The sequence below is a fragment of the Cetorhinus maximus genome, chromosome 15, assembly GCF_964194155.1.
Source record: "Cetorhinus maximus chromosome 15, sCetMax3.hap1.1, whole genome shotgun sequence".
NCBI classification, from domain to species: Eukaryota; Metazoa; Chordata; class Chondrichthyes; order Lamniformes; family Cetorhinidae; genus Cetorhinus; species Cetorhinus maximus.
Genome location: NC_135893.1, coordinates 101,441,991 through 101,468,052, shown reverse-complemented (window position 1 = coordinate 101,468,052; position 26,062 = coordinate 101,441,991). Strand labels below are relative to the sequence as shown.

The 26,062-nt window shown below is 39.1% G+C and overlaps 2 protein-coding genes across 7 annotated transcripts in view; both read left to right on the top strand.

Annotated features, from left to right (window-relative positions):
• Nucleotides 1-26,062, top strand: part of lyrm1 (LYR motif containing 1) — an 862,750-nt gene that overhangs the window by 636,253 nt on the left and 200,435 nt on the right. The gene's annotated exons all lie outside the window — the stretch shown is intronic.
• The window catches only part of mrtfba (myocardin related transcription factor Ba), a 290,981-nt gene that overhangs the window by 131,652 nt on the left and 133,267 nt on the right, over nt 1-26,062 (top strand). For all 6 annotated transcript variants that reach the window (XM_078559102.1, XM_078559106.1, XM_078559104.1 and 3 more), the window contains one exon: nt 17,616-17,827. In XM_078559102.1, coding sequence (XP_078415228.1) covers nt 17,638-17,827 — 190 coding nt within the window. In that variant the 5' untranslated portion in view covers nt 17,616-17,637. The remainder of the gene's footprint in view (nt 1-17,615; nt 17,828-26,062) is intronic.

Below are 26,062 nucleotides of genomic sequence, written 5' to 3'. Positions count from 1 at the left end.
CATTTGGTATAGTGCATTGAAGACACTGGCCACTTTTGTAGTTCTAAAACAGTAATCAAATCAAAGAGAATCAAGCTGGAGTAGCTTAGTAAGTCCTCAATGTTTTTTCTTTTGCTTTATGCTCATCAGAGTTTTAAAAAAAATACTGATGCTGGACATTGAAATACTTTTCACTTGAATCACCATCGGCAACATTCACTACTTGTAAGCTTGACTATTGTTCAACCAACATCAAACAATTCCTGCTACATCAGTGTCACATTATCATCCCCCACATGCTCAACCCCTGATCTCCCAGACTAAAGTAATTAAATTTGACACTCGGGATGCTTTTGAGCTGTGGAATCATGGCCAGTAAGATATGTGCTAAACTGTAACTTGTCCATTCCTCATGCATTGTCAAAGCCATTGGGAAAGATATTTCTTAGGTACCCTAGTTTCCCCCTGAACCTTGGAAAGTTTACATTCACATGTCAGCTGTGGCTCAGTCATACCACTCGTGCCTCTTAAGTCATGGACTTAAGTCTCATTCCAGATACTTGAGTTCAAAATTTACATTAGTAATCCCACTGAGGCACTGAGTGTCATGAAGCTATTAATGTATATAATATTATTGGAAAATATTTTTCTTTTAAAATAGGGGTTTAGTCTGTGGGTGTGTCTTAATTAGATTAAAGGCAACTAATCTGGGTGCCTTGATTTTTGAGATGCAAGAGCAGTAGAATGCATTTGCATTTTTTTGAATAGAGCATTCAAGAAGGGGAGTGAAATCTGGTGCCTAGCGAGCAGAGACCAAGCAATATGTTTATATTACTAATAAAATTGGCTCTATGAAAGGTGTTTTATTGTTAGAAGAGACTGGTGATGCAATGAGAATTTGCATTCAATGAGCTGTGCTAGGTATAACTTCAGCAGTTTTGTGTGTGCAAGCAGAGGCAATGTAAGATCAAAGCAGCTGTGTAAGCCGACAACCGTCTCCACAGGAACCAAAGTGAAAGGAACATGATTTTGAATTCGTAAGGTGAAAATGCTTTGCCTGGTGTCTGCTTAAAAATCTATGGATTGCTATTGCCTTAATGGAGAATAGTTAGGAATTTGTTAAAAGTTATGATAGTAGTAATTTGTAGCCATGTATATGTATTTAACTTGTGTAACTTAATAAAATATTTCATTTAGTTTAATATAAAACCTCTTGAGAACTGGTGGTCTGATTCCTGAATTTAGAGTTGCATATAGGTTAAAAATTTAGGTTATGACAGTTATTTAAAGTTTCCCTCTGGATTTTGACATAACCCAGCTTTACCAAAAGGCTGTCTCATAACAGCAGGGCAGAGGCAATGTAAGATCAAAGCAGCTGTAAGCCTCCAACTGTCTCCACAGGAACCAAAGTGAGAGGAACCTCATTTTAAATTCATAAGGTGAAAATGCTTTGCCTGGTATGTGGTTAAGTCTATGGGTTGCTGTTGCCTTAATAGAGATTAGTCTGGGAATTTGCTTAAAGTTATGATAGTAGTAATTTGTAGCCATGTGTATATATTTAACTTGTGTAAATTAATAAAATGCTTCATTTAGTTTAATATAAAACCTCTCGAGAACCGGTGGTCTGATTCCTGAATTTAGAGTTGCATCTCAAACATTCCACTTAAAAATATGGGTTATGACAGTTGTTTAATGTTTCCCTCTGGGATTTTTAAATAATTCAGCTTTAACAAAGGCTGTCTCATAACAATTGGGGGCTCGTCGGGGATTATATTTCTAATTCCATAATTGGTTTGGAATTAGTGAATCTTAAGGTTACGAGTACGAGAAGCACTTTTAATTCAGGAGTTGGGGAGGTATTTTAGAAGTTGTAAGACTGCAAGATGGCTTTGGCAATTGCTAAGATTTGTCTGGGAGTAGTAGAGATAACTCTGGGTTAGAAAAAAAAACCAAAAGTAAGTTAATAGAGTTGGCAGATAAGTTAAAACTGGGATTACCTGCGGGGGCCAGGAAATCAGATATAATTAAAAGTATAGCACAGCGTCTACAGTTGGAAGTTAAACCTGACACAAGTGAGTCACAGCTGGAGGTAGTGAGACTTCAGTTACAAATTAAGACGCTTGAATTTGAACAAACAAAGGAACTGAAGAAGCTTGAATTTGAAGCAAAGGACAGTGAAATGGCTTTTAAAAGGGAATTAAAAATTGTGAAGATGGAGAAGGAGGAAAGAGAAAAAGAGGGAGAATTCCAACTATAAATGTTGGAAGTTAAAAAAGAGATGCTAGTAGGTGAGGAAGGATTTATCTCTAGAGTAGAATCCAGTGGGGAGATGTTTAAATTTGTACAAGCTCTTCCAAAGTTTGAGGGAAAAGATATTGTAGCATTATTTATTTAATTTGAGAAGCTAGCTAAACAGATGAAATGGCCACAGGAAAACTGGACATTATTATTACAGTCTAAGTTGTTAGGTAGGGCGCTTGAGGTATATGCTTCGCTATCAGAAGAAATGTCAGTGAATTATGATGTGGTGAAAAGGCTATTTTGAGTGCATATGAATTAGTCCCTGATGCATACAGGCAGAAATTTAGGAATATGAGAAAACAGCCTGGGCAAACTTATATTGAGTTTGAAAAAGTAAACCAAAGTAATTTTGACTGGTGGATACTGGCGTTAAAAATAGAAACAACTTGTGCAGCTCTTAGGAAAGTAATTCTTTTGGAAGAATTTAAAGATTCAATCCCTTCAGTAGTGAGAACTCACGTGGAGAAACAGTGGGTTTATTCTGTAAGACAAGCATCAGAGATAGCTGATGATTATGAGTTAGCTCATAGACCTAAACCGTTTTTTTTGTCACCCTTTCAAATTGGAGAAGGATAAAAGTGGGAAGGTGAAAGGAAGGCAGGTAGTCAGGGAAGAGAAGGAGTAGCTGGAAGTTCCCAGGAAGTTTTTTCTCAGAATAAAAAGGAAGGTGCTGAAGGTAGAAGTGACATTCAAAAATTGAGGCGTTTTCAATGTATTAAAGTGGGGCACACAAATTCAGTGTGTTGGAGATTGCAGGAAAAATCTGTCGGAATTGTAGGGGTACAGAAAAGCTCTAGAAGCAAAAGTACTGTGGCTTCTGAGGTTCAGGCACAAGAGAAACCAGTGGTTTGTGTACAGGTGAAATGGAGAATCAGTGAAAGGTGAAGAGGTGGGGACATGTTCACAGTTAACTCAAGAGAATTCTGAGGAGCAGGTTGCAAAAATGTTTAAAGATTTTGTATATGAAGGGAAAGTCTTTCCATGTGTACAGAGTGGAGTCGGTAAAGATGTTAAAATTTTAATAAGAGACACGGGCTAGTCAATCCTTAATGTTGTGGGATAGTGATATTTGTTGTTCAAAGGGAGTATTGCAGGAGAAGGTAATAATAAGTGGGGTTCATGGAGATGCTAAATCTATTCCGTTGTGGAAGGTAACTTTAAAGAGCAAATGGAAGGTAGGTGAAGTTATAGTTGGAGTGGTGGAAAACTTGCCCATTGCAGGGGTTCATTTTATTCTGGGTAATGATATAGCTGGATCAGAAATATGGGTGATACTGTGGTAGTTGAGCAGCCTGTAGAAGTGTTTTTGACAGGTGTTACAGAAGGAACATGCTGGATTGTTTCCTCATTGTGTTATAACGAGACCAAAGGCTCATCGGGAAGAACAAGACAAACAAGATAAGCAGGCAGTTCAAAGGCAAGAAGAAGGTGTTGAAATCCAATTAGCTGGCACTGTGTTTGATAACATTGTTCGAAAGGAAGGAATACAGGACAATTCAGCTGAAATGTTTAACTCGGTTATTGGAATTACAGAAAAATGATTTGCAATTTCATGAAAGCTTATTCAGAAACAGAAGCAACATGTATTCCAGTATGTTATTACCTTCGGGAAGGTATTTTAATGAGAAAGTGGTGGTCGGATCATGTGTCAGCAAATGAAGGCGGTGGGGGGGTGCGGGTGTGGGGTGCGGGGGCATCAGATTGTTATTCCATTAGGGCATAGAAATGAGATTCCGAGAATTGCTCATGAAATTCCAATGGGGGAACGTTTAGGAATTAGGAAAGTTTTTTTTTGGCTAGGATTGCATAGGGATGTAGTCAAATTCTGTAGAACCTGTTATACATGTCAAATAACAGGAAAACCACAAGCAGTGGTTAGGATGGCGCCTTTAATCCCAATACCAGCATTTGAAGAACCTTCTCCAGAGTCATGATTGATTGTGTAGGACCCCTCCCTAAGATTAAAAGTGGAAATCAATATTTATTGACAATAATGGATGTGTTTACCAGGTTTCCTGAAGCGATACCTTTAAGAAATATTACAACTAAGAAGATTGTGGAGGAGTTAATTTTTTTTTAACAGGATATGGTTTACCTAAAGAAATACAATCAAATCAGGGGTCAAATTTCATGTCACAGCTATTTAAGGAAGTAATGAACAGTTTGGGGATGAAACAGTTTAAGTCAACAGTTTATCATCCAGAGTCACAAGGAGCTTTGGAAAGATGGCATCAAACTTTAAAAACTATGATAAGAGCATACTGTCAGGATTATGCACAGGATTGGGATACAGGAATTCCATTTTTGTTATTTGCTATTAGAGACGCTCCTAATGCATTGACTGGTTTTAGCCTTTTTGAACTGGTTTATGGTCATGAGATATGGGGACTCAGATAATTCATGAGAAATTGGTGGGTCAAAATTCCGAAACTATTCTCCTGGATTACGTATCAAATTTCAGAGAAAGATTGAACAGAACATGTGAGTTGGCTGGGGAACATTTAAAGATATCACAGCAAGTGATGAAAGTGAAAGCAGATAAGAAAGCTAAAACTTACAGTTTTGTTTCTGGGGAGAAAGTACTAGTTTTTTTTACCAGTACTAGGTGGTTCATTAAATGCAAGATTTAGTGGGCCTTACAGGATTGAAAAGAAATTGAATGAAGTAAATTATTTAATAAATACTCCAGGTGGAAGAAAAAAGCAGAGGGTGTGTCATATAAATATGCTTTAAAAAGTACTTTGACAGGGAAGAGGAACAAAAAGAGGTGTTAGCGATGGTGAATGATGAGAATGAGTTAGAAGTGCGGGACTCTGAAATTGATTTTCCTCTAATCAAACTGGATAATGAGGGGGTGCTTAAAAATTTAAATGAAATATTGAGTTACCTTCCAAGCAAGTGTCAAAGTGATTTGGAAAAGCTATTGCAGTCACACAAACCTATTTGTGGAAATAAGTTTGGAAAGACACATTTAGCTTTACATGATGTATGTATAGAAATGTCATCTTCAATAAGGCAATAACCTTATAGATTAAATCCGGCAAAGTTATCACAAGTACAAAAAGAAATTGATTCCATGCTTCAAAATGTTATCATTGAGTCTAGTTGCAGTACCTGGAGTTCGCCTGTTGTACTGGTACCGAAACCGGATGGAACACAAAGATTGTGTGTGGATTTTTGAAAGGAGAATGCGGTGACAAAAGTGGAATTATATCCTGTACCACAGTTGGAAGATTGCATTGGGAAAGTGGGACAATCAAAATTTATCACAAAGATTGACTTGCTGAAAGGATATTGGCAGGTACCGTTGTCAGAGAGAGCAAAGGTATTATCAGCTTTTGTAACACCAAGTGGACTATATCAGTTTAAAGTCATGCCATTTGGTATGAAGAATGCACCTGCAACATTTCAAAGACTGACAAAGTAATTGCAGGTCTAAGCATTTGTGCGGTTTATATTGATGATCTAATCGTTTTCAGTCAGACATTGGAGGAGCATTTACAGCATCTGGAAGAATTATTTACTCGACCACAAGAAGCTAATCTGGTGATGAACTTGGCTAAAAGTGAATGTGCAGAAGCACAAGTTACGTATTTAGGTCATACCATTGGACATGGTAAGGTGGCTCCAAGAGATACATAAGTCAAGGCTACCGTGGATTTCCCAGTGCCTACAACAAAACAAGAAGTTTTGAGATCTCTGGGCATGAGTGGGTTTTACTGGAAATTTGTCCCAAATTTTAGCCAAGTAGTTGCTCTACTGAACTGAACTATTAAAAAAGAACAAGAAGTTTCAATGGGCACTGGAGTGTCAGAAGTCATTCAATAGTTTGAAAGTTGTATTAACTATGACACCGGTTTAGGCAGTACCCAATTATGCCAAGCAATTCATGTTTGGGGTTGTACTGTTACAAGAAGATGACACTGGAATTGAAAAACTGATAGGGTATTTTTCAAGGAAGCTGAATGTACAAAATAGAAGGTATTCAATGATCGAAAAAGAGACTTTGAGTTTGGTGTTAGCATTGCAGCATTTTGAAATTTATGTTGCAAACAATTAATTCGAAACAATAGTTTATGCAGGCCATAATCCTTTGAAGTTTTTGGACAAATTTCGAGACAAAAGCAAGGCTTTTCAGATGGAGTCTATTATTACAACCATTTAATCTACAGATTATACATATTGCTGAAAGAGAAAACCTGTTCACAGATGCATTATCAAGAGTTTGAAGCTTAAAGGAAGGTGGGACATTTTTTTTTAAAACCTAGACACGGGACTGGAGTGATTTCTGTTGATACCAAGGACTTGTGTGTGTATATATAGTTATGTTAATGCATGAATTTGGTAATGTAATAGCGTAATAAGTGTAGGAGATGGTGTAAGATAGGTTATTAAAATGAAGCCGTGTTTTAGAATTATGACGGTTCATTTTTTCGATAGGGAGGGGGCTGTCATGAAGCTATTAATGTATATAATAATATTGGAAAATATTTTCTTTTAAAATGTAGTTTTAGTCTGTGGGTGTGTCTTAATTGGATTAAAGCCAGCTAGTCTGGGTGCTTTGATGTGTACTAGTTTTGAGATGTGGAGTGCATTTGCATTTTTTTGAATACAGCATTCAAGAAGGCGAGTGAAATCTGGCACCTAGCTAGCAGAGACCAAGCAGTATGTTTATATTATTAATAAAATTGGTACTATGAAAGGGGTTTTATTGTTAGAAGAGGCTGGTGATACAATGAGAATTTACGTTCAATGAGCTGTGCTAGGTATAAGGATAGCAGTTTTCTTGTGTGCAGGGCAGAGGCAATGTAAGATCAAAGCAGCTGTAAGCCTCCAACTGTCTCCACAGGAACCAAAGTGAAAAGAACCTTATTTTGAACTCATAAGGTGAAAATGCTTTGCCTGGTGTTTGGTTAAGTCTATGGGTTGCTGTTGCCTTAATGGAGATTAGTTTGGGAATTTGTTAACAGTTATGATAGTAGTAATTTGTATCCATGTGTACATATTTAACTTGTGTAAATTAATAAAATTTTTCATTTAGTTTAATATAATTTAATTATTTAATATTTCCCTCTGGGATTTTTAAATAACTCAGCTTTACCAAAGGCTGTCTCATAACACTGAGCGAAAGCTGCACTATTGGGAATGCCATCTTTTGGATCAAATTTTAAACCGAGACTCTGTCTGCCCTCTTGAGTATACGTGAAGGAGCACTATCTGAAGAAGATTAAGGGAGTTCTCCCTATGTCCTGGCAAATGTTACTCCCTCAACCAATATAACCAAAACAGATGATCAGGTTATTATCACATTACTGCTTATAGAACATTGCTGTGTGTAATTGGCTGCCATGTTTCCTCATTACAACAATGACTACACTTCATAACGACTCCATTGGCAATAAGGTGCTTTTGGATGTCCTGAGGTCATGAAAGGTACAAATGCAAATTACTATTTAAAAGGTTTGTAAATGAGATGGTGTGATATTGTGCAAACTCTAATTTGAGTTTTTGATTAATGGAAGTCCTGAATTAAATATTGCATAGATTGTGCATAATCCAATTATAAATCCTTGAGCGACTTTTATGAAGAAATTTTTCTTTTCTATTGATAGATTATATGTGCAATGGGGAAGTTTCACCTTGCTTATACTTTTTTGAATTTTATTTTTAAGGATATTGTTGATGAGGACATGGCATTTCAGCTGTACATCACTTAACATTATTTTAATAGAATGTGGTTTTTGTTATTGAACAATCAAAAATGAAACAGCTGAGAACTCTATGACCTGATGAGTGAAGTAAAGGGACTTTGGCACTATGATGAAAGATCTTAATACAATAGACAGGCTGACAGTTATAGCCAAATACCATCTATGGCTATTTCAGTTTAATCAGATAAACTTATTGCAAAAGATTGGCAAGGTTTCCTTCAGAAGGACATTCTACACTAAAAATTGGGCTAAATATTGAAAGGCCTTTTTGCCTTGCCTAAGAAAATGTTTATTTCACACTTTTTTCACAAATCTACAATGATTTAATGTCCCTCATTTGAACTTAATTAGAAGGGTAATAAAAAATTGATCTATCTGGCAGAAAATTATATCACAATGGTAAAGAGACAGTAAAACTGTAATGAGTTCATATGAAAGTCAGCATTTTCTACAATGTGTCTGAAAGTTTGGCAGAGTTTTCTCACGAGTTTCAAAACCTAAATTCACACTGTTACACTGTCATTCTGAGCACTGGTTTCTGTCCCCAAAACCACTTAACCAAAAATATGCTGCATAGCAACCACTAATAAAAACTCTGCTCATGGACCAACAAGAGATCTGTTTTCTTTAATGTTGTTGGAAAATAATGAGGGTGTTGCATAGTTGAAATATAGCTTTGTATGACTTGAGCAAATTTGATAGTAAAGCACCCACCATTAACACCATCCACACTAATCACAGGCAGCTGCTTGTGTAGAGCAAATGGTGCTAACCAATTACCATTACCATTGGTGTCAATTACAAAGGCACTGATTAAATATATTAAACATGCCAGCTATTTCAGGCAACTCAATAAGCTTTTTGCATTTTGGTAAAGTGCAATTAATTACTGTTAACTACTCACCTGAGGAGCTGAGGTACTGCCTCTGTTTATAACAGGTAAAATATCAGGTGAAATATTGGCTGAGTTATGGGGTTACATGTATTTAGTGGCCATTCCTCAGACGGTAAAATCTAATTTAGTCCCTCCTATGTGAAAATCATCTGGATTTAATTGTTGTTCTGTTTGAAACTTTTGAAAAGGGCACAATGCCAATGGTTGGCAGTTGGTTTCTTTGGTGGTCAATGCAGTAAACGGTGTTCTCCTAAGCAGTCATTCTCGAACTGACATCTGCAGAACCCTGGGGGGGCCTGCCGAGATCTTTCAAGGGTCTGTGATGCAGGGCCAGCCTTACTGGTGAGCAACACATGTGAGCCTAGGGCTTCATGGTCAAGATTAAGTGATTGGGTTGTGGCCAGAGGCGTGCTCTGCTATCTTGTGTTCCTGCTTTCTCCATGTTATGCTCCCAGGGGGTATCTGTTTTCTCCATGTTCTACCCTCCCTCTGCTCTTGCACTCCCCCTGTTCCCTTAGTGTTTTCACTGTGCTCTGAGCTCTCTGGTCTCCTGCTCTCTCCTGACCTCTTCTACCTGTGCTCCTGCCAATGATAGACAATCTCTGAAGTGAGAAGCAGGGACACCCATCTCACTGTTAATCTATAGGTAAATATCTGTTTTCTTAAAGGCATTGTTAAGATACTTTTTACATGCAGCATGTTATGGATAATTTAGAAGGTCTGTGATTACCAATCCATTTAAGAAGGGGTCTTTCATCCAAAAAAGTTTAAGAGCCATTGTCTTATAGGAGTTACTTTAGATGTGATAAGGGTAGTGTCTTCTAAGCTTTTGGGCCAACAAGGGAAGATATAGGTATAGTGCATAAATGTCTCTTAAAGGATTTAAACAGAAAGTACTGTTAACTATTCATCTGAAACATTGTGCTGTTATTAGACACTTTTTATATAGTGAGCAAATGACATTGGTGCCTGCTTATAGTGATGGAGACTGTGATAGTATAAATCAGTTGATCCGTGAACAGTATGCAAATTTAACTTCTGTGCAAATCAAATTATTAAGCATGAACTAAATCTGGCAGTTGTTTCAGTGAGTATTTTCAGAACACATTCTTTAGTTCATTCTTTGCTTGTGGAATCATATTTAGGACAAGGTGGAATGCCTCTAGGGTATACTGCCATCCTGCTGTATTTAAATGTGCTTTACCTGGAATAAATTTGTTTCCTTGCCAAAAGTTATAGTGCCAGAAACTACCCTAGTTGCAGTGCTATGCTTATATGTATGTATTGTGCTGGTCGCTAATTTACTGTGAGTGTATTATTGCAGAGACCTAGTTCTCCCCATCAGTGTTCAGACCAATTGATTACCAGTTATAGTGAACTGCTGGGCAAATCCACTGATTATCCTGTGCATGCTTTCCCCTCAAACAGTTTTCTCTATTACAAGTAAGTAATCCTCAAACAGTAGTTTTCTCTATTACAAGTAAGTAATCCTTCAAAAGTCTCTTGGTGTCGATTTTAACTATACCTGTCCGTTAATGTCAACTCGGTGACTTTGCGGCCAATGAAGTCCTTTTGAAGTGTAGTCACTTGTAATGTAGGGTAACAGGATAGCCAAGGGTCACATAAGCAACAATGAGATATATGAACAGATAAAAGCAAAATACTACGGGTGCTGGAAATCTGAAATAAAAACAAAATGCTGGAAAAACTCAGTAGGTCTGGCAGCATCTGCGGAGAGCGAAACAGAGTTGACGTTTCAAATTTGTATGACTCATCTTCGGGGCTCTGAAGACCTGCCAGACCTGCTGAGTTTTTTTTTACAGCATTTTCTGCTTTTATTATAAATGAACAGGTCGTCTGCTTTTGGAGTGTTGGTTGAAGAATAAATGTTGGCCAGCTCCCTGCTCTTCTTCAAAATGCCACAAAATCTTTTAGGTCTGCGAGGGCATGTTTAATATCCCATCTGAAAGACAGCAGCTCTGACAATACAGCACTTCTTTCAGTACTGCTGCCAGCTTAGATTTCGTGCCCACGTCTCTGGAGTGGGGCTTGAAATGAACTTCTGAACGCTACCACTGAGCCAAAGCTGATGGGAAAAGTAGCTGCATTGTTGCCGATTAACTGCACACAGCTCTCCATGCCAACATGATAAAGATGTATTCAGTTCAAAAAAATATATATAAAATTACTTATCACAACAATTTCATATATTTCGACAAAGTATTCTTATCTGGTTCACCAGTTTTTATCTGACACCTTGTGCTTTTATCATACACTATTTATAGTGAGAAATCACATTAACACCAATGTGCTTTCTTTAAGTAATGGGCACTGTAATAACATAAATCAGTTTGTATATAAAGGAGTAAAGTAAATTGCAAAATTAATCATGTGGTACACTGGGACAGATTTTGTGAGCTGTTTGAGGACATTGGATGTGGACTGGGCCCCAAAAAGAGCTGGATCATCCAGATTTCATGCTGGCCCTCATTTTGGGTGTTGCTGCATCCACTCTAGTTGGCTCAAGGGCAGGGGAGGATTGGAAACAAATCAGCCCTTAAAGGCAGCAGTACCTACCATTCAAGAGGCGGATGCAATTAAAGTACCCAGGAGGAAATCTTTGTTCTTTGAAGGTTATAGACCAGGATTTTAATGTGGGCACCTTTGGATAAATTGTAAATTTCTGATTTGCATGCCAGTGGTCATCATGTTAACTTAAATGTTCTGTTGCATGTATGTGAGTTTGTGCTGCCATATCATTGGTGGGATGGCGTCAAAACCCAAAGCCACAGTTTGGATACCTCTGCAGCCTGCTTTGTAAATGGAAGAACAGGAAAGCAAGAATGGGTATCAAATTTGATGGTGCAGAATTAGGAGGAGTGCGCTGGTTTGACTGTGAAGCTTCTTGTTTCATTGTCTGGAGCGCTTGTGGAGTTAGAAGAAAAGGGGATTCCTCCTTTGTTAAAGGGAAACAGTTGTTAGTGCCTCGGGAGAGGCCATGGTATAGGACTGTTGAAGGGCATTGTGGTTGTTTCCTCTTTTTTTACTTTTAAATAAACAATTCATAAAAGTGGAGTGGTGGTGGGAAGGGAGAGACAATCCTGACCACCATCTCCATCACTAGGTGTAAAGTATTACCAGCATTCTGAAACAATCACTAAAGCAGATAAAACTTTTTTTGCTCAAAAAGCCAAAAATAAAGACCTTTCTCTGCAACATCAGTCTGTTCTTTAAGATAGACACCATTGGAATGCAGCCTCAGGTAGCTGTAGTCCGTGGTTCCTCTGAGGGCAGTTTGGTCTGCACCTGGTGCCTCACTGTCTTTGGCATTTTTTTATTGCTGTGCCCTCTTTAGGCACAACCACCTGAAGAACCATGCAAGAAATTCAAATGCACTGCTGTTCAGGTGCAAAATGGGAACGAAAGATTACTGCACATTTTTCAGGCACTATTTGGTTTCTAAACCCAAGAAAAACATCCCAACCATTCTGTAGCATCTGGAACGTAAAGAAATTGCTCCTGTTTAGTGCATTTTCTAAATGTAAAGCAAACCGTATCCATTCAGCAAGTTTAATTGTGACTCATTTGGTTTAAGCCTGGTAGCAAGAAATAAGTTGTCACTAGCTGAGACCAGTAACCACTGCAGAAGTGACTCACAGCTTTGCTACAAGGGGCCAGTCCTCTTCTTCACTAAATGTGGTTTTCCCTGAATTTCAGAATTTAGGGCCTGGAATTAAGCTGAAGCAACAGTCAGAGAGTTGGTGATGTGTTGGAGGCTGGAGGTGGAGGAACATAGAATTCTCAGCAGGCTGTAGGGCTGGAGGAGGCTCCGGAGAGAGGGAGAGGTGAAGCCATAACTTGATTTGAACATGAGAGAGATTTTAAATTAAAGGCTTTGGGGCGACCAATGTAGATTAGTGAGCGGGACTTGATGCGGGACAAAGCACGGGCAACAGAACTTAGGATGAGTTTGAGTTTATGGGAGGTTGGGAAGCTGGGCAGGTGAAATTTGATTACGAGTTTGGAAGTAACAAAAGCATGAATGAAGGCTTCAGAAGCAGACTGAGGCAGGTGGAAGTAGGTAGTCTTTGTGATGGAAAGGATATGGGATTGGAAGATCAACTCAGGGTCAGGTAGGATGTCGAGGCTCTGGACTGCCTGGCTCCACCTGAGATTGAAAAAGACCTTCGCCAGGTAGGAGAATAGAATCAATGGCGATGAAATGAAGTTGGTGCTGGGGACCAGCAAACATGGCTTTGGTCTTCCTAACAGTTTAATTGGTGGAAATTGAAGCTCATCCTGAACTGGATGTGAGACAAACGGCCTGACAACACAGTGGCAATGGAGGAGTCAAGAGAGATGGCAATGAGATAGAACTAGGTGCTGTCAGCAGATTTAAAGACAGATCTTTGGGGTCTCCTGAGGTAATAATGCAGGGGTGGGAAGAGAAGTCACTGCAGGAGATTTTTGTCTAAGACTGGATATGTAAGAGTGGAACCAGATGAAGGCAATCCTTCTTAACCAAATAATATGGAGCGACCTCGGAGGACTATAGAATTGGGTCAAAAGGTATAGGGAATTGAGAAGGATGTGGAAAGATATTTATGTTTTAGAGGATGTCATTTGTGCTTTATAATGAGGGTTACTTCAGTGCTGTTCAAACATGGAGTTATGGGAAAGGTGGGCATGAATTTGGGGGGCGGCAACATGTTCAGGAATTAAGAGGAAAGGGAGGCTGGTGATGGGGCAGTTGTTTGCAAGGTCAAAGGGGTGAAGGGTGAGTATTTTGAGGGAGGGTGATGATAGCAGATTTGAAATGGAGAAGGACAGTAATTGAAGGGAGGAAACCATTTGTAATGTCAGCTGGCATGGGGACCTGGAAGGGAAGTTTGGTAGTCAACAGGTCAGTGGGAATAGGAAATGGATCTCATGCAGCTGAGCCCGAGCAGAGCATGAGGGGAGCTAGTAGAGAAAGTTGAGAAAGATGTGGGTTCATAGTTACAGCAGAGAGGAACCTTGGGAGAAGCTTGGCATGGTAAACAAAGAGAAGGATGTGGCAGAGACAGCTATCTGGCCTCAGTTGGTGACAGAAGCTCATTAGCTCTTCACACTTTGGAGGAGGCAGGGTAGAAGGATTTAAGGAGATGCTTGGTAGTTGTAATAGCGGAGAAGCCGGATAGTTATCTTTGTATTCCAGGATGACTCTAGTGTAATGCAGGAAAGATTTACAAGAATGGTTCCAGGGATGAGGAACTTCAATTATGAAGATAGATTGGAGAAATTGGGACTGTTTTCCTTTAAGAAAAGAAGGCTGAGAGGAGATTTGATTGAGGTATTCAAAATCATGAGGAGTCTGGACAGAATAGATAGGGAGAAGCTGTTCCCACTCGTGAAAGGATTGAGAATGAGAGGGCACAGGTTTTCCAGAATTTTCTGTTTTTAATATAGAATTAAAGTAATTGGCAGAAGAAGCAAAAGCAATACTAGAAAAAAAACCTTTTCACTCAGCAAGTGGTTGAGATCTGGAATGCGCTGCCTGAGAGTGTGGTGGGGAACTAAACCAATTCTGCTTTTTTTTTATGTCCCTTGGACTCGAGGGATTCAAGATGGGGGCTGTACTGGGGGTGTGACAAGGGTGGGAGACAGTAAGAGTTTTTACTGGGCTCAAAGATGAAGGTGAGGGATTGATTGAGGGAGAATACAAGATGAGTTGAAAAAGAGATTGAAATGACCGAGAATGAGAGTTGGGGAGGGGAGATGCTGCCATAGTGATAATGTGACTGGACTGGTAATCCAGAAGCCAAGACTAATGATCTGGGACTGGACAGCTGGTGGAATTTAAATTTAACGAATAACAAATCTGGAATTGAAAGTCACTCATTGTTGTAAAAATCCATCTGATTCGCTCTTGCCCTTTAGGGAAGGAAATCTGCCATCCTTACCTGGTGTGGCCTACATGTGACTCCAGACCACAGCAGTATGCTTGACTCTCAATTGCCCTCCGAAATGGCCTAGAAAGCCATTCAGTTCAAGGGCAATTATGGCTGGGTAACAAATGCTGGCCTCGCCAGTGATACCGAAATCTCACGACAGAATTTTAAAAACTTAGTGCATAGACTGAAAGGTTAATGAGGATATCTTGGTAAGAAAATTCAAGGTGCGCTTGGTTAGGTGGTAGAGAATGAGGATTGTAAAGAAGAGGAGAGAGGGGTGGAAGAAGGTAAGCTGCTCAAAGGAAAAGGTGCCAAAGGAGTAGAGAGAGAGAGACCAAGGTGCCATTTGATGATGAGGGCCACTTAACCATCACAGCAATTTGGGGGTGCGAGTGATGAAATAATATATAACAAGTGGGAAGTCTTCCCTGTTGTCATCTATGAACTAAGTTTTGAATCAAAGTTAATATGTCAATGCAATCATCTGTATAAGACATGGATGGAAAAGGCCTTTGTTTGCAAGTGAAGGGTCATTCTGAAAGACAAGGTGACAAAAGGCAGTGAATATTAAGTGACTTTTTGGGCAGGGCAGATGATGGAAAATATAGCCAGGCGGGAGGCTTCAGTAGACTCATAGATGTTTACAGCACAGAAGGAGGCCATTTGGCCCATCGCGTCCATGCCAATCAACAAAGATTTGATGACACTAACCTCCTTTTCCAGCGCTTGGCCAATATCCCTGGAGGCTATGGCAACACAAGTGAATACCTAAATACTTCTCAAATGTTACGAGAGTTTCTGACTCAACCACCCTTTGAGCAGTGAGTTCCAGACTCCCACCACCCTCTGGGTGAAAAATTTCTCCTCAACTCCCCTCTTTGCCATCTACCTCTTAACTTAAATCTATGCCCCCTGGTTATTGACCCCTCTACTAATGGAATAAGTGCCTTCCTATCCACCATACTATGCCCCTAATAATCTTATACACCTCTATCAGGTGCCCTTTCAACCTTCGCTTCTCCAAGGAAAACAACCCCAGCCTATCCAATCTTTCCTCATAGCTCAGACCCTCCAGCCCAGGCAGCATCCTGGTAAATCCCCTCTGCACCAGTGCAATCACATCCTTCCTATAATGTGGTGACCAGAACTGCATGTAATTCTCCAGTTGTGGCCTAACCAGTGTTTTATACAGTTTCAGCATAACCTCCCTGCTCTTGTATTCTATGCCTCGGCTAATAAAGTCAAGCATTTCATATGCTTTCTTAACCACCTTATCTACCTGCCCTGCTACCTACAGGGATCCTACCATTCATAGTGTAATCCCTTTTAGCCCTTCCCAAGTGCATTACCTCACACTTTTCCGTGTTGAATCCCATTTGCCACTGCTCTGCCCACCTGACCAGTCCATTGGTATCCTCCTGCAGTTTACGGCTATCCTCCTCACTATTTACCACCCTACCAATTTTCGTGTCATCCATGAACTTCTTGATCATACCCCCTACATTTAAGTCCAAGTCATTTATGTACACCGCAAACAAGAAGGGCCCCTGCACCAAGCCCTGCAGAACCCCACTGGAAACAGACTTCCAATCACAGATCTCCCTGCCATCAGCCTCTGCTTCCTGCATCTCAGCCAATTCCCCCAGTAGGGGGAAAGTGTTGTGTGATGGAGCAGTGGAGATGACATGTGAACTGGTTTAGATAGCTTTGAGAAGAGCAGAAATTGGCTTTATTGTTCTTTGCCAGATAGATTATTTTGGACAGGTCAAATCCTACAACTTTTTCAGTACAATATCTGTGTGACAAATAATAGGCATTTATCAGCTGGACCGTACAGGGCAAATGGTAATTTAGTTGTAATTCTCTTCAATGCATTATTGTGTGTGGGTTCTTCAAACTTTGTTGACAATGAAATTAACATCAATATAATTTGTAAAGAGCTCAGCAATGGATTTTTAAAAAAAACCTAGCTGTGTTTATTTTTTAAACTAAGCCACCTGCTTTATCCTGCCTTTAAGTGTTGCATTAATGTTCCACGATTCCTTTACATTGAAATGTAAACTGGAATTAGAAGTTGGTTTTCACTTGCCTTTATGGAAAACCATTTAATTAAAAATTATTGGTTTCCAGCTACGTTGACAGTGAGACTTTTTAAAAATTCATCATTTTATGATATGAGATAGCACACCTTGTAGTATATTGATTTCTGCATATTGATCGACCTGGATCCATCCAGATGTGAGTTGGGAGTCATTTAGCCATTTGCTGTGCACAAATGGCCTGCTCTGGAAAATAATCTTGTCACTACTACAAAAGTAGTTCATTTATTGATCACATCTTGTGTGTCCTGATGATGTGAAAGGTGTTATATAAATTCAAGTTATTTCATTCTTCTTTTCTTTCCATATATTTTCTTGTTGTGTATCCAGTGCCAGTATATTCTTGATTCATTTTGGAATCCAGTTTGGGCTATATGATGGGTCATAAAAAATTAAAAACTGAGTCCTAGCAGCACAACTTGTTTTCTTATGAGGAAATAATCATTAACTTGCAGAGGAATAGACATTTTTTAAAAATCAGCTTTATTTTAAATGCATGTTACTCCCATCCATAAAAGCTGCATGTGTACCATAAGTTAAATTGGAAGCAGACCAGGCCTATCCATTTATCTATATGTAACAAACAAGTGTTCCAATACACAATATAAAAACCTTTAAAGCTCATGCAACAGATTGTTTCTTTAAAATTAACTATTTATCCTGAGAAATAATGTGCCAATTCTTCTCACCCTTTCAGCATCATCAGTTTGTGAGTCAATATGGATCAACAGACGGCTCCTGCCATCTTACTGAGTGTGATGGATCATATACAAGTATCTGAATTGGAAGATTCAGTGTTACAGAGCTTAATAACCCCAAGCCCTCGAAGTGAAATGGTTGCCCACGAATTCCAAGAGCTTACACTGCAGCCAAACCCGCACCTACCTCCTTTGAACGAGAGGAAGAATGGTGAGTATTGTAACAGAACAAACCAACTGCAGTTGCCTGTATCTGGAAGAGAGAAAATAATATTGATAAATCTTTTTTGAGGTTGTCAGGTAATGTTTATGGTGTTTGAAATTCTTGCAGAACTGTGAATGTGCTATTGCTGTACTCACAATAGTAGTCGGAAGCTATTTGTTGCATTGTTGATCTTATATAGTTGATAATTGAGTTGAAATGTTCGTGAAAGCTGCTTCACTTCTTCCTCCATCCACTCCCTCCTGTAACTTCACCGGTTACTCTGTGCATAAATGGAGTGCAAACAAGTATCGTATTGGACACGGGTAAAGAAAAAGCATTTCATCAGTTAATTTCCTTCCCAGTATGATTTCCTGCTCAATTCTGCCCAGTTCTACATGTTTTGATATGTTTGCACATGAGGCATTTGAATCAATCCTAGTATTTGAATATTTGTGATCAGGGCAATATTTGGTACTTTCAAGTTTCGTACATACAAACATGAATTAGGAGCAGGAGTAGGTCACTTGGTCCCTTCAGCCTGCTCCGCCATTCAATAAGACCATGGCTGATCTGATTGTAACCTCAACTCCACATTCTCACCTACCCCCGATAACCTTTCACCCCCATGCTTATCAAGAATCCATCTGGCTCTGCCTTAAAAATATTCAAAGACTCTGTTTCCACTGTTTTTTCAGGAAGAGAGATCCAAAGACTCGCGGCCCTCAGAGAAAAAAATTTCTCCAAAAAAACATTTCTCTGTCTTAAATAGGCGACCCTTTATTTTTAAACAGTGACCCTTAATTCTGGATTGTGCCACAAGGGGGAACATCCTTTCCAAATCCACCCTGTCAAGACCCCTCAGGACCTTATATGTTTCAATCAATCATCTCTTACTCTTCTAAACTCCAGTGGATACAAGCTTAGCCTGTCCAAGCTTTCCTCATAAGACAACCCTCCCATTCCAGGTATTAGTCTAGTAAACCTTCTCTGAACTGCTTCCAGTGCATATACACCCTTAAATAAGGAGACCAATACTGTAAACAGTACTTCAGAGATGACCTCACCAATGCCCTGTATAATGGAGCATAACCTCGCTACTTTTGTATTCTGTTCCCCTTGCAATAAACGATAACATTGTATTAACTTCCCTAATTATTTGCTCTGTACCTGCATGCTAACTTTTTACAATTCATGCACTAGGACACCCAGATCCTTCTGCATCTCAGGGTCCTGCAATCTCTCACCATTTAGATAATGTGTTTATTTTTTATTCTTCCTGCCAAAATGGACAATTTCATATTTTCCCTCATTATTCTCCATTTGCCCACTCACGTAATCTATGTATATCCCTTTGTAGCCTCCTTGTGTCCTTTTAACAACTTACTTTCCAATCTATTTTTGTATCACCACAAATTTAGCAACCATACCGTTGGTCCCTTCATCCAAGTCATTTATATAAATTGTAAAATGTTGAGGCACTGTTCCCTGTGGCACATTACTCATTACACCTTGCCAACCAGAAAATGATCCATTTTCTCTGTTTCCCGTTAGCTAGCCAATCTTCTATCTATGCCAGTATGTTACCCCCCACAACACACCATTAGCTTTTATTTTGCTCAATAACCTTTGAGTTTTGTTTGATTAATTCTGAGAGGTTAGAGCTGATACAGTTTTCAAGAAACCTCTTATACACTTTAACCAAAATTTTGTTGACATCTGGGAATAATAACTTGATTACAGTGGGTGATTATTTCTGCTGCCAAGTCAATAATTCAATTGTAAAGTGTGGTGCTGTGTGCAAAACAAGATGCAAAGATTGCATGACTTCATTAAAATAACAATATAAAATTACAGCCTTGTGATTACAAGCTAAAAGAAGATGCAGACCTTGATGAACCTTACACTCAATGACATGTATCATTGCAGTTGTAAAATGCAAAATTGGTCAAATTGCCCTGGCCAGAGGCCATAGCCTCTCAAAATAATCGATGTTCCTTTAATGTGAATTTCAGATCCCCCTCCAATGTTCTGTCACAAAGAGAATCTGAGTTTATTTTCAAATGACTATCCACAGATGTTATGTTTATGCGGAGTTGGAGCTCTTTTCTTACAAAAAGTTGTTGCTTTATTGAAGGACTCTCACTCCATCTGATTATACTCATGTGGATTTCTGAACATTGTATTGTGAATCTGAACAGCGGATGGTTAACAGACCATTGCCATTACTTAGCAACTACCATTGCATTGTGTATTTCTCTTTCCCAGACTAATGGACAAGGAGAGGTTTTAAGATTGAATGTAAAATGAAACCTAAAGCGTTAGAAGATAATGTATCTGATAATTCCATATACAGTACAGTATAGATTAGGGATAAAATTGGCGGATTGGCCACTCTTTAAACACTCTCTTGATTTTTCTTTTCATTGAGGTCAATAGAAAAACTTGGTTTGATGTATAGCAAACTGACGATCTGCTACCACTTAATGCCCCGATTAAGTTGAATTTCATCCCCTGTTGGTTTGTTTAAGAAAAGTTTGCATTTTTGATGAGACTTCTGATAAATCAGTTTTGTCAGTTTACAGGAATACATGTGGAACAGCAGAAGGTTTAGACAATAAACAGGTGGAAATTCAACAGTATGAGTATTTTATTTCCTGACATGGTGAAGCTATGGATTTAGCCCTCGTTGAAGCCCTGTGCTTCATATAATGGGTAGAAAGTAGTGGTAATTTATACGGAAATATATGTTTGATGTAGTGAAATACCTAGAACCATTGTTGTTCACTCTCTGGTTAAGAAAATGACTAGTTTTAAATAGGCAAAGATTATCTCACTCATAGGGCAGAATTTTGCCGTTGGCGAGCAGGGGGCAGGGCCCGCTTGCCGACGCGTAAAATGACGCCGGATGATGTCGGGGGGAACCCCTGATGTCACCCCGCCCCATTTAAATTTTCAGGAAGGTGGGGGCACAGCAAAATCAGCTGCGGGCCCGCCGACCTGTCAATGGCCAATTGAGGCCATTGACAGGATCATTGACACAATTAAAAGACCTGCCTGTCCAATGTTAAGGTTGGCGAGCAGGCCAGGAGCCCTGGCGGGCAATAGAAAAACATGGAACCTCATCCATCGGCGGGATGAGGTTTCATGTGGGGATTTTAAAAGTTTAATAAAGTTTTAGTGTAATTTATGAACATGTCCCATCTCATGTGACATTGTCGCATGAGGGGGACATGTTAAGGATTTTTTTTTTCTATTTTTAATGTTTTTAAAACTGTCAGCGATCTCCCTGAGGCAGCACTTAGCCTCAGGGAGATGTGCGCTCTTTCGTGTGCATGCGCGAAAGAGCGCACTCTCGCTTTTGGGGAATCCCCCACGTCCGCACAGGAAGTGCATAGCGCTTCCCGGTGGACGTCACGCTGGGCGTGCCTTAATTGGCCCGCCCACGTAAAATGGCAGCGGGGCCCGCTTCTCTGGTGGGTATCGGCTCCCCGCCTGCCCAGTAGGCAGAAAATTCTGCCCATAGTATCATTCTTTCCTGCACTATTGTTCAAATACAAAGGACCAATGGGAAATGCATTGCAAAGGTAATGATTTACCTCACTTACATCCTAGAAATAGTAACTACAGTTGCTATTTAAATTTGGATTATTCTTCGAAAACCAAATATTTGTGTATATATATTAATGTATGATGCACTATTTATTTGCGTGTTGAAATTTTTAATAAGGTTTGGATTGACCATGTTGCCTTTCATTAAATTCAACTCAATTGATGACTTCATTCCATCTCTTTGATGTTATACATTTGAAAGAGAATTTGTCACAGTGAATATTTGTGCTACAACAGATAGGAGGCTCCACTTTACCCCAATGAGAAATTTTGAAGTTCTAGGACGGAACAGGTGGCTCCTTACTGTCTGAGGAGCTGATGATGTGACTCTTTATGATACAGAAATTTACTATTTAAACCAGATGTTTCCACTTTAATTCATAGTACTGCTTAGAGTTTGTTTATATAAGCTGAAGATTGTTCTTGTGCACAATATAGAGTGCATTGTGATAACAGCATTAAATGAAGAATAATCAGATTTCCCACATCCGTTAAACACAAACTTAATCTTTTTCCATGTAAACTAGCTATTAGGTATAACACTTCCATGTAAAATATTTTCTATAAATAAGTCATTATTGCTTGTCAAGAATAAGTGTACCATTCCATTCCATTCCAGCTTCACTGTTATCTGGAGTAATATAAATACTCAGTTTCATTGCAATGATTTAGGACATTGCTCACTAAATTGATCTGGGTTTCAGACCTCAGTCTAGTTGGATCAGGGCATAATTTGGCTGATGGAGTTTCTGTTTTTATAACGATGTTTATACAATCCAGTATAATATTTGTATGGAAATTGAGGTTTGGAGTGCCAGTGCAGTGTTTTAGTGGATGAAGTTAATTGACTTCAATGAAAAATTGGAAGAGATGTAAAATGGGCTGTCATGATTTGATATCACCTGCGTTACGCTATTGCGTAAAGCCAGAATTACCCCACTATTTGTCCCATATGTACATACCCTAAAAGGCAAACACTCAACTTGTGCAGTTAAGCAACTATGGTCAACAAATGAGGTAAGTGACGGAATCATGCTAAAATAAAAGACTTGCACAAGTGCAACAAGAGGTGAAAGTCCAGTGGGCTGGGAGAGCTATAAGACAATAAAATAATACTGGAAAAGTAATAAAAGATGCAAAATGGAAATATGAAAAGAATTTTATGTGATATCAAAGCTAAATGCAAATGATTTTATAAATATATTAAAGAAAGGAGAGTGTGCTATATGTCCCTGTGGCTTCCTGTAACTCACCTGAATCTCTGCAGAGAGCTTCCAGGGGGTGCACAACATAGGGGTTGTGGGCGGGTGACCACCCAGGACGCCACATACTCAAGACTAATAGAATGAGCAATGGTAGGAGGCATGCTCCTTCTGCGCCCCCCTGCTCCTCCAGTATTCTTTCCATGCTCTGGTTCCCCCTGTGCTCTGTTTTAGTCAGAGCATGCTTCTGTCACTAAACAATGACAGTTTGTGTCCCAACGCCAACATTATCTGAGGGTGGATTGAACAGTATTCAGAAAACATTGGAATTGCTGAGATTGGAAACTGACATCAATAACTTGTTCAGAATCATTGGGGAAAAGAAGATGCTTGAAGAGTACAGATATGCTGTGTAATCTTGCTTCCCTACGTTTGTAGCTAATTATTATTTGTGATGTGATATCACAATAAGATCAGTATATTGCTTCCTGGGTCAGTAACACTGAGGCTATTGGGAATGCAGGAGAGGCCTTATATAGTAAAATCTGGATGGTCTGCCACTTTCACTACACTGTGGTCAGATTATATGAATCTATGCTGAGAAACCATTTTTTGGTAATCAAGTTACGCCAAGTGGTGTTCCAGGTGATCATGGAGTTACGTGGCAGATGAGCCACAACCATAGGGGGACATGGTGGCGTAGTGGTACTGTCACTGAACTAGGAATCCATCCTAAAATCCCACCAAGGCAGCTGATGGAATTTGAATTCAATTAATAAACCTGGAATATAAAGTCATTCTCAGTAATGGTGACCATGAAACTATCATTGTTGTAAAAACCCATCTGGTTCCACTGTCCTGCAGGGAAAGAAATCTGCCATCCTTACCCGATCTGGCCTGCGTGTGACTCCAGACCCACAACAATGTGGTTGACCATTAACTGCCCTCTGAAATGGCCTAGCAAGCCATTCAGTTTAAGAGCAATTAGGGATGGGCAACGGATACTGTTTAGATGTTTAAAGGGATCACCTTTTCCTCATTCATCATTTCAGACCAGCTGAATGTTGTTCATTATACATAGCAATCATTTATTTTGATATCAAAGCATGATCTATATTGGTGCAAGCCCGTCAATGTTGCTGCAGTATACCTTTCCAAATTCTAAACCACTTCTTCAAATGATTTAATATTTGAATTTTTAGTGTTAAATTCCTACTTTCCTATATTATTAATGTAGCTTAATTCAAATTACTGGATCATTTATTTTTTAAACCCAAGCAGCTTTGAATTATCAGTGGTAGACTTCAATTGTAAATGTAATTCTGGCACTCTGCTGATGTTGTTGATTCTACTGTATTGCCTCATCTGTGGGAAAATATACTCACAAATTGGATTCTAAAAATTAATTGCAAATCCCTTGAAAATGAGTAATGCATTAGATTAACTGAAACTTTTTCCCACAGTGTGAGTCTGTTAGAATGTGACATGTACTAAACTGGTGATATATTGTTGAAAGGGGATGTAGATAGGTTAAGTGAGTGGGCAAAAAATTTAGCAGATAGAGTATAATGTGGGAAAATGTGAGACAATCCACTTTGTTAGGAAGAATAGAAAAGCAAAATATTATTTAAATGGGGACAGACTACAGAATGTTGCAGTACTCAGGGATCTAGATGTCCTCATACGTGAAGCACAAAAAGTTAGCATGCAGGTACAGCAAGTAATTAAGAAGACAAATGGAATGTTGGTCTTTATTGCAAGGTGGATGGAGTATAAAAGTAGGGAAGTCTTAATACAACTGTACAGGACGTTGCTGAGACCATGCCTGGAGCACTGCATACAGTTTTGGCCTTCTTATTTAAGGAGGGATGTATTTGTATTGGAGACAGTTCAGAGAAGGTTCACTGGACTGATTCCTGGGATGAAGGGGTTGCCTTATGAGGAAAATTTAAGCAGGTTGGACTGATACTTATTGGCGTTTAGAAAAATAAGAGGTGATCATATTGAAACATTCTGTAATATATTCTGAGGGGGCTTGACAGGGTGGATGCTGAGAGGGCCTTCCCACTTGTGGGGGAATCTGGAGCTAGGGGCAATAACTTCAGAATAAGGGGTATCCCATTTAAAATAGAATTGTAGAGGAATTCCTTCTCTCAGATAAATTCTGTACCCCTGACAGCAGTTATACAGATTTCCGAACTACAGGGGGAATCTAGGGTTATGGTGGGCCATCCAGGAAAATGGAGTTGAGGCCAAGATCAGATCAACCATGTTCTTACTGAATAGTGGAGCGGGCTCATTAGACCTAATGGCCTACACTTATTTCTATTTTTTATGTTCTTAAAAATTTGTCCAATACATTCCAATTAATCACGTTCTGTTGAAATGTAACAAAATAATTCTGAATCACATAAGCCATCCTGTAGTTGTGAAATTATGTTCTATTAAGTGTGAGTTCAATTTGGAAGCTACATCAAAACATCATCTACAAGGCCAACTCTGACAGAACTGGGTGCAAGTGTTAGTGATAAGAAAAGACAGACTGCTCATTTTTATTCATTGGCTGGTATTTCACATGATTCATATGTCTAATAACTGTTGAGAATGTTTTCGGTATATTAGAATAGATTACTTTGGACATTGCACTCTGTTTATTTGTAGTAAAGGCAGAAACTGGAAATAGATTCACTGGATCCCCTTGAGAAATTGTCAGAAAGGATAAAGGGCAAGGTTAAGAATTCAATTGTAATGGAGGCCAAATTAGTTATATTGGCAGTAACTTTCTTTTTCATATTATTTATTGCAATGGCATTAACTAATGTTTGGTTGCTTTCCCATGGAACTTGATGTCATAATTGTTTTGTCTGTATTGTCCAGCATGTAAAGAAGTTGTTTCCCTGCCGTAACCTAACATTAATGTCACTTGTCTCTCAAAAACTAGATTTACTGTACCTTGGATAATAAACAATAATGAATGACTGTAACGCACTTTACAGTAGTGATTCTTTTGAGGTTTCACCAGTGCATAAAATCTTGTCAATGGTACCATGGTAGATTGCAAAATCAAACACCGACCTATGTATATCTACTTTTGTAGGAAGCTAGATTTTTCCTGGTGCAGCTTTTGTAAATCAAAGGAAGTACTGCCCTGGCAAGTAGAAACCTTATTTAAATAGAATAATTATTGAAGTTCATGCTGAATTCGATGACTTTGGGCAAAGCTCTACTATATCCCCTGCTGAACACTAACCTATATAAAATATGCACAGGATAACTGAACAGGACTAGCCTGCTTTAGCTCATTCCTTATAACAAGGCATTTTTGGTATTTATCTACTGCATTTAACATCATACTAAGTGGGTGCCCAAAATTTCAATGGCCCCAGGCATCAATGTTTGTGAAAGAAAATTGTTCTGCATTTAGGCCCTA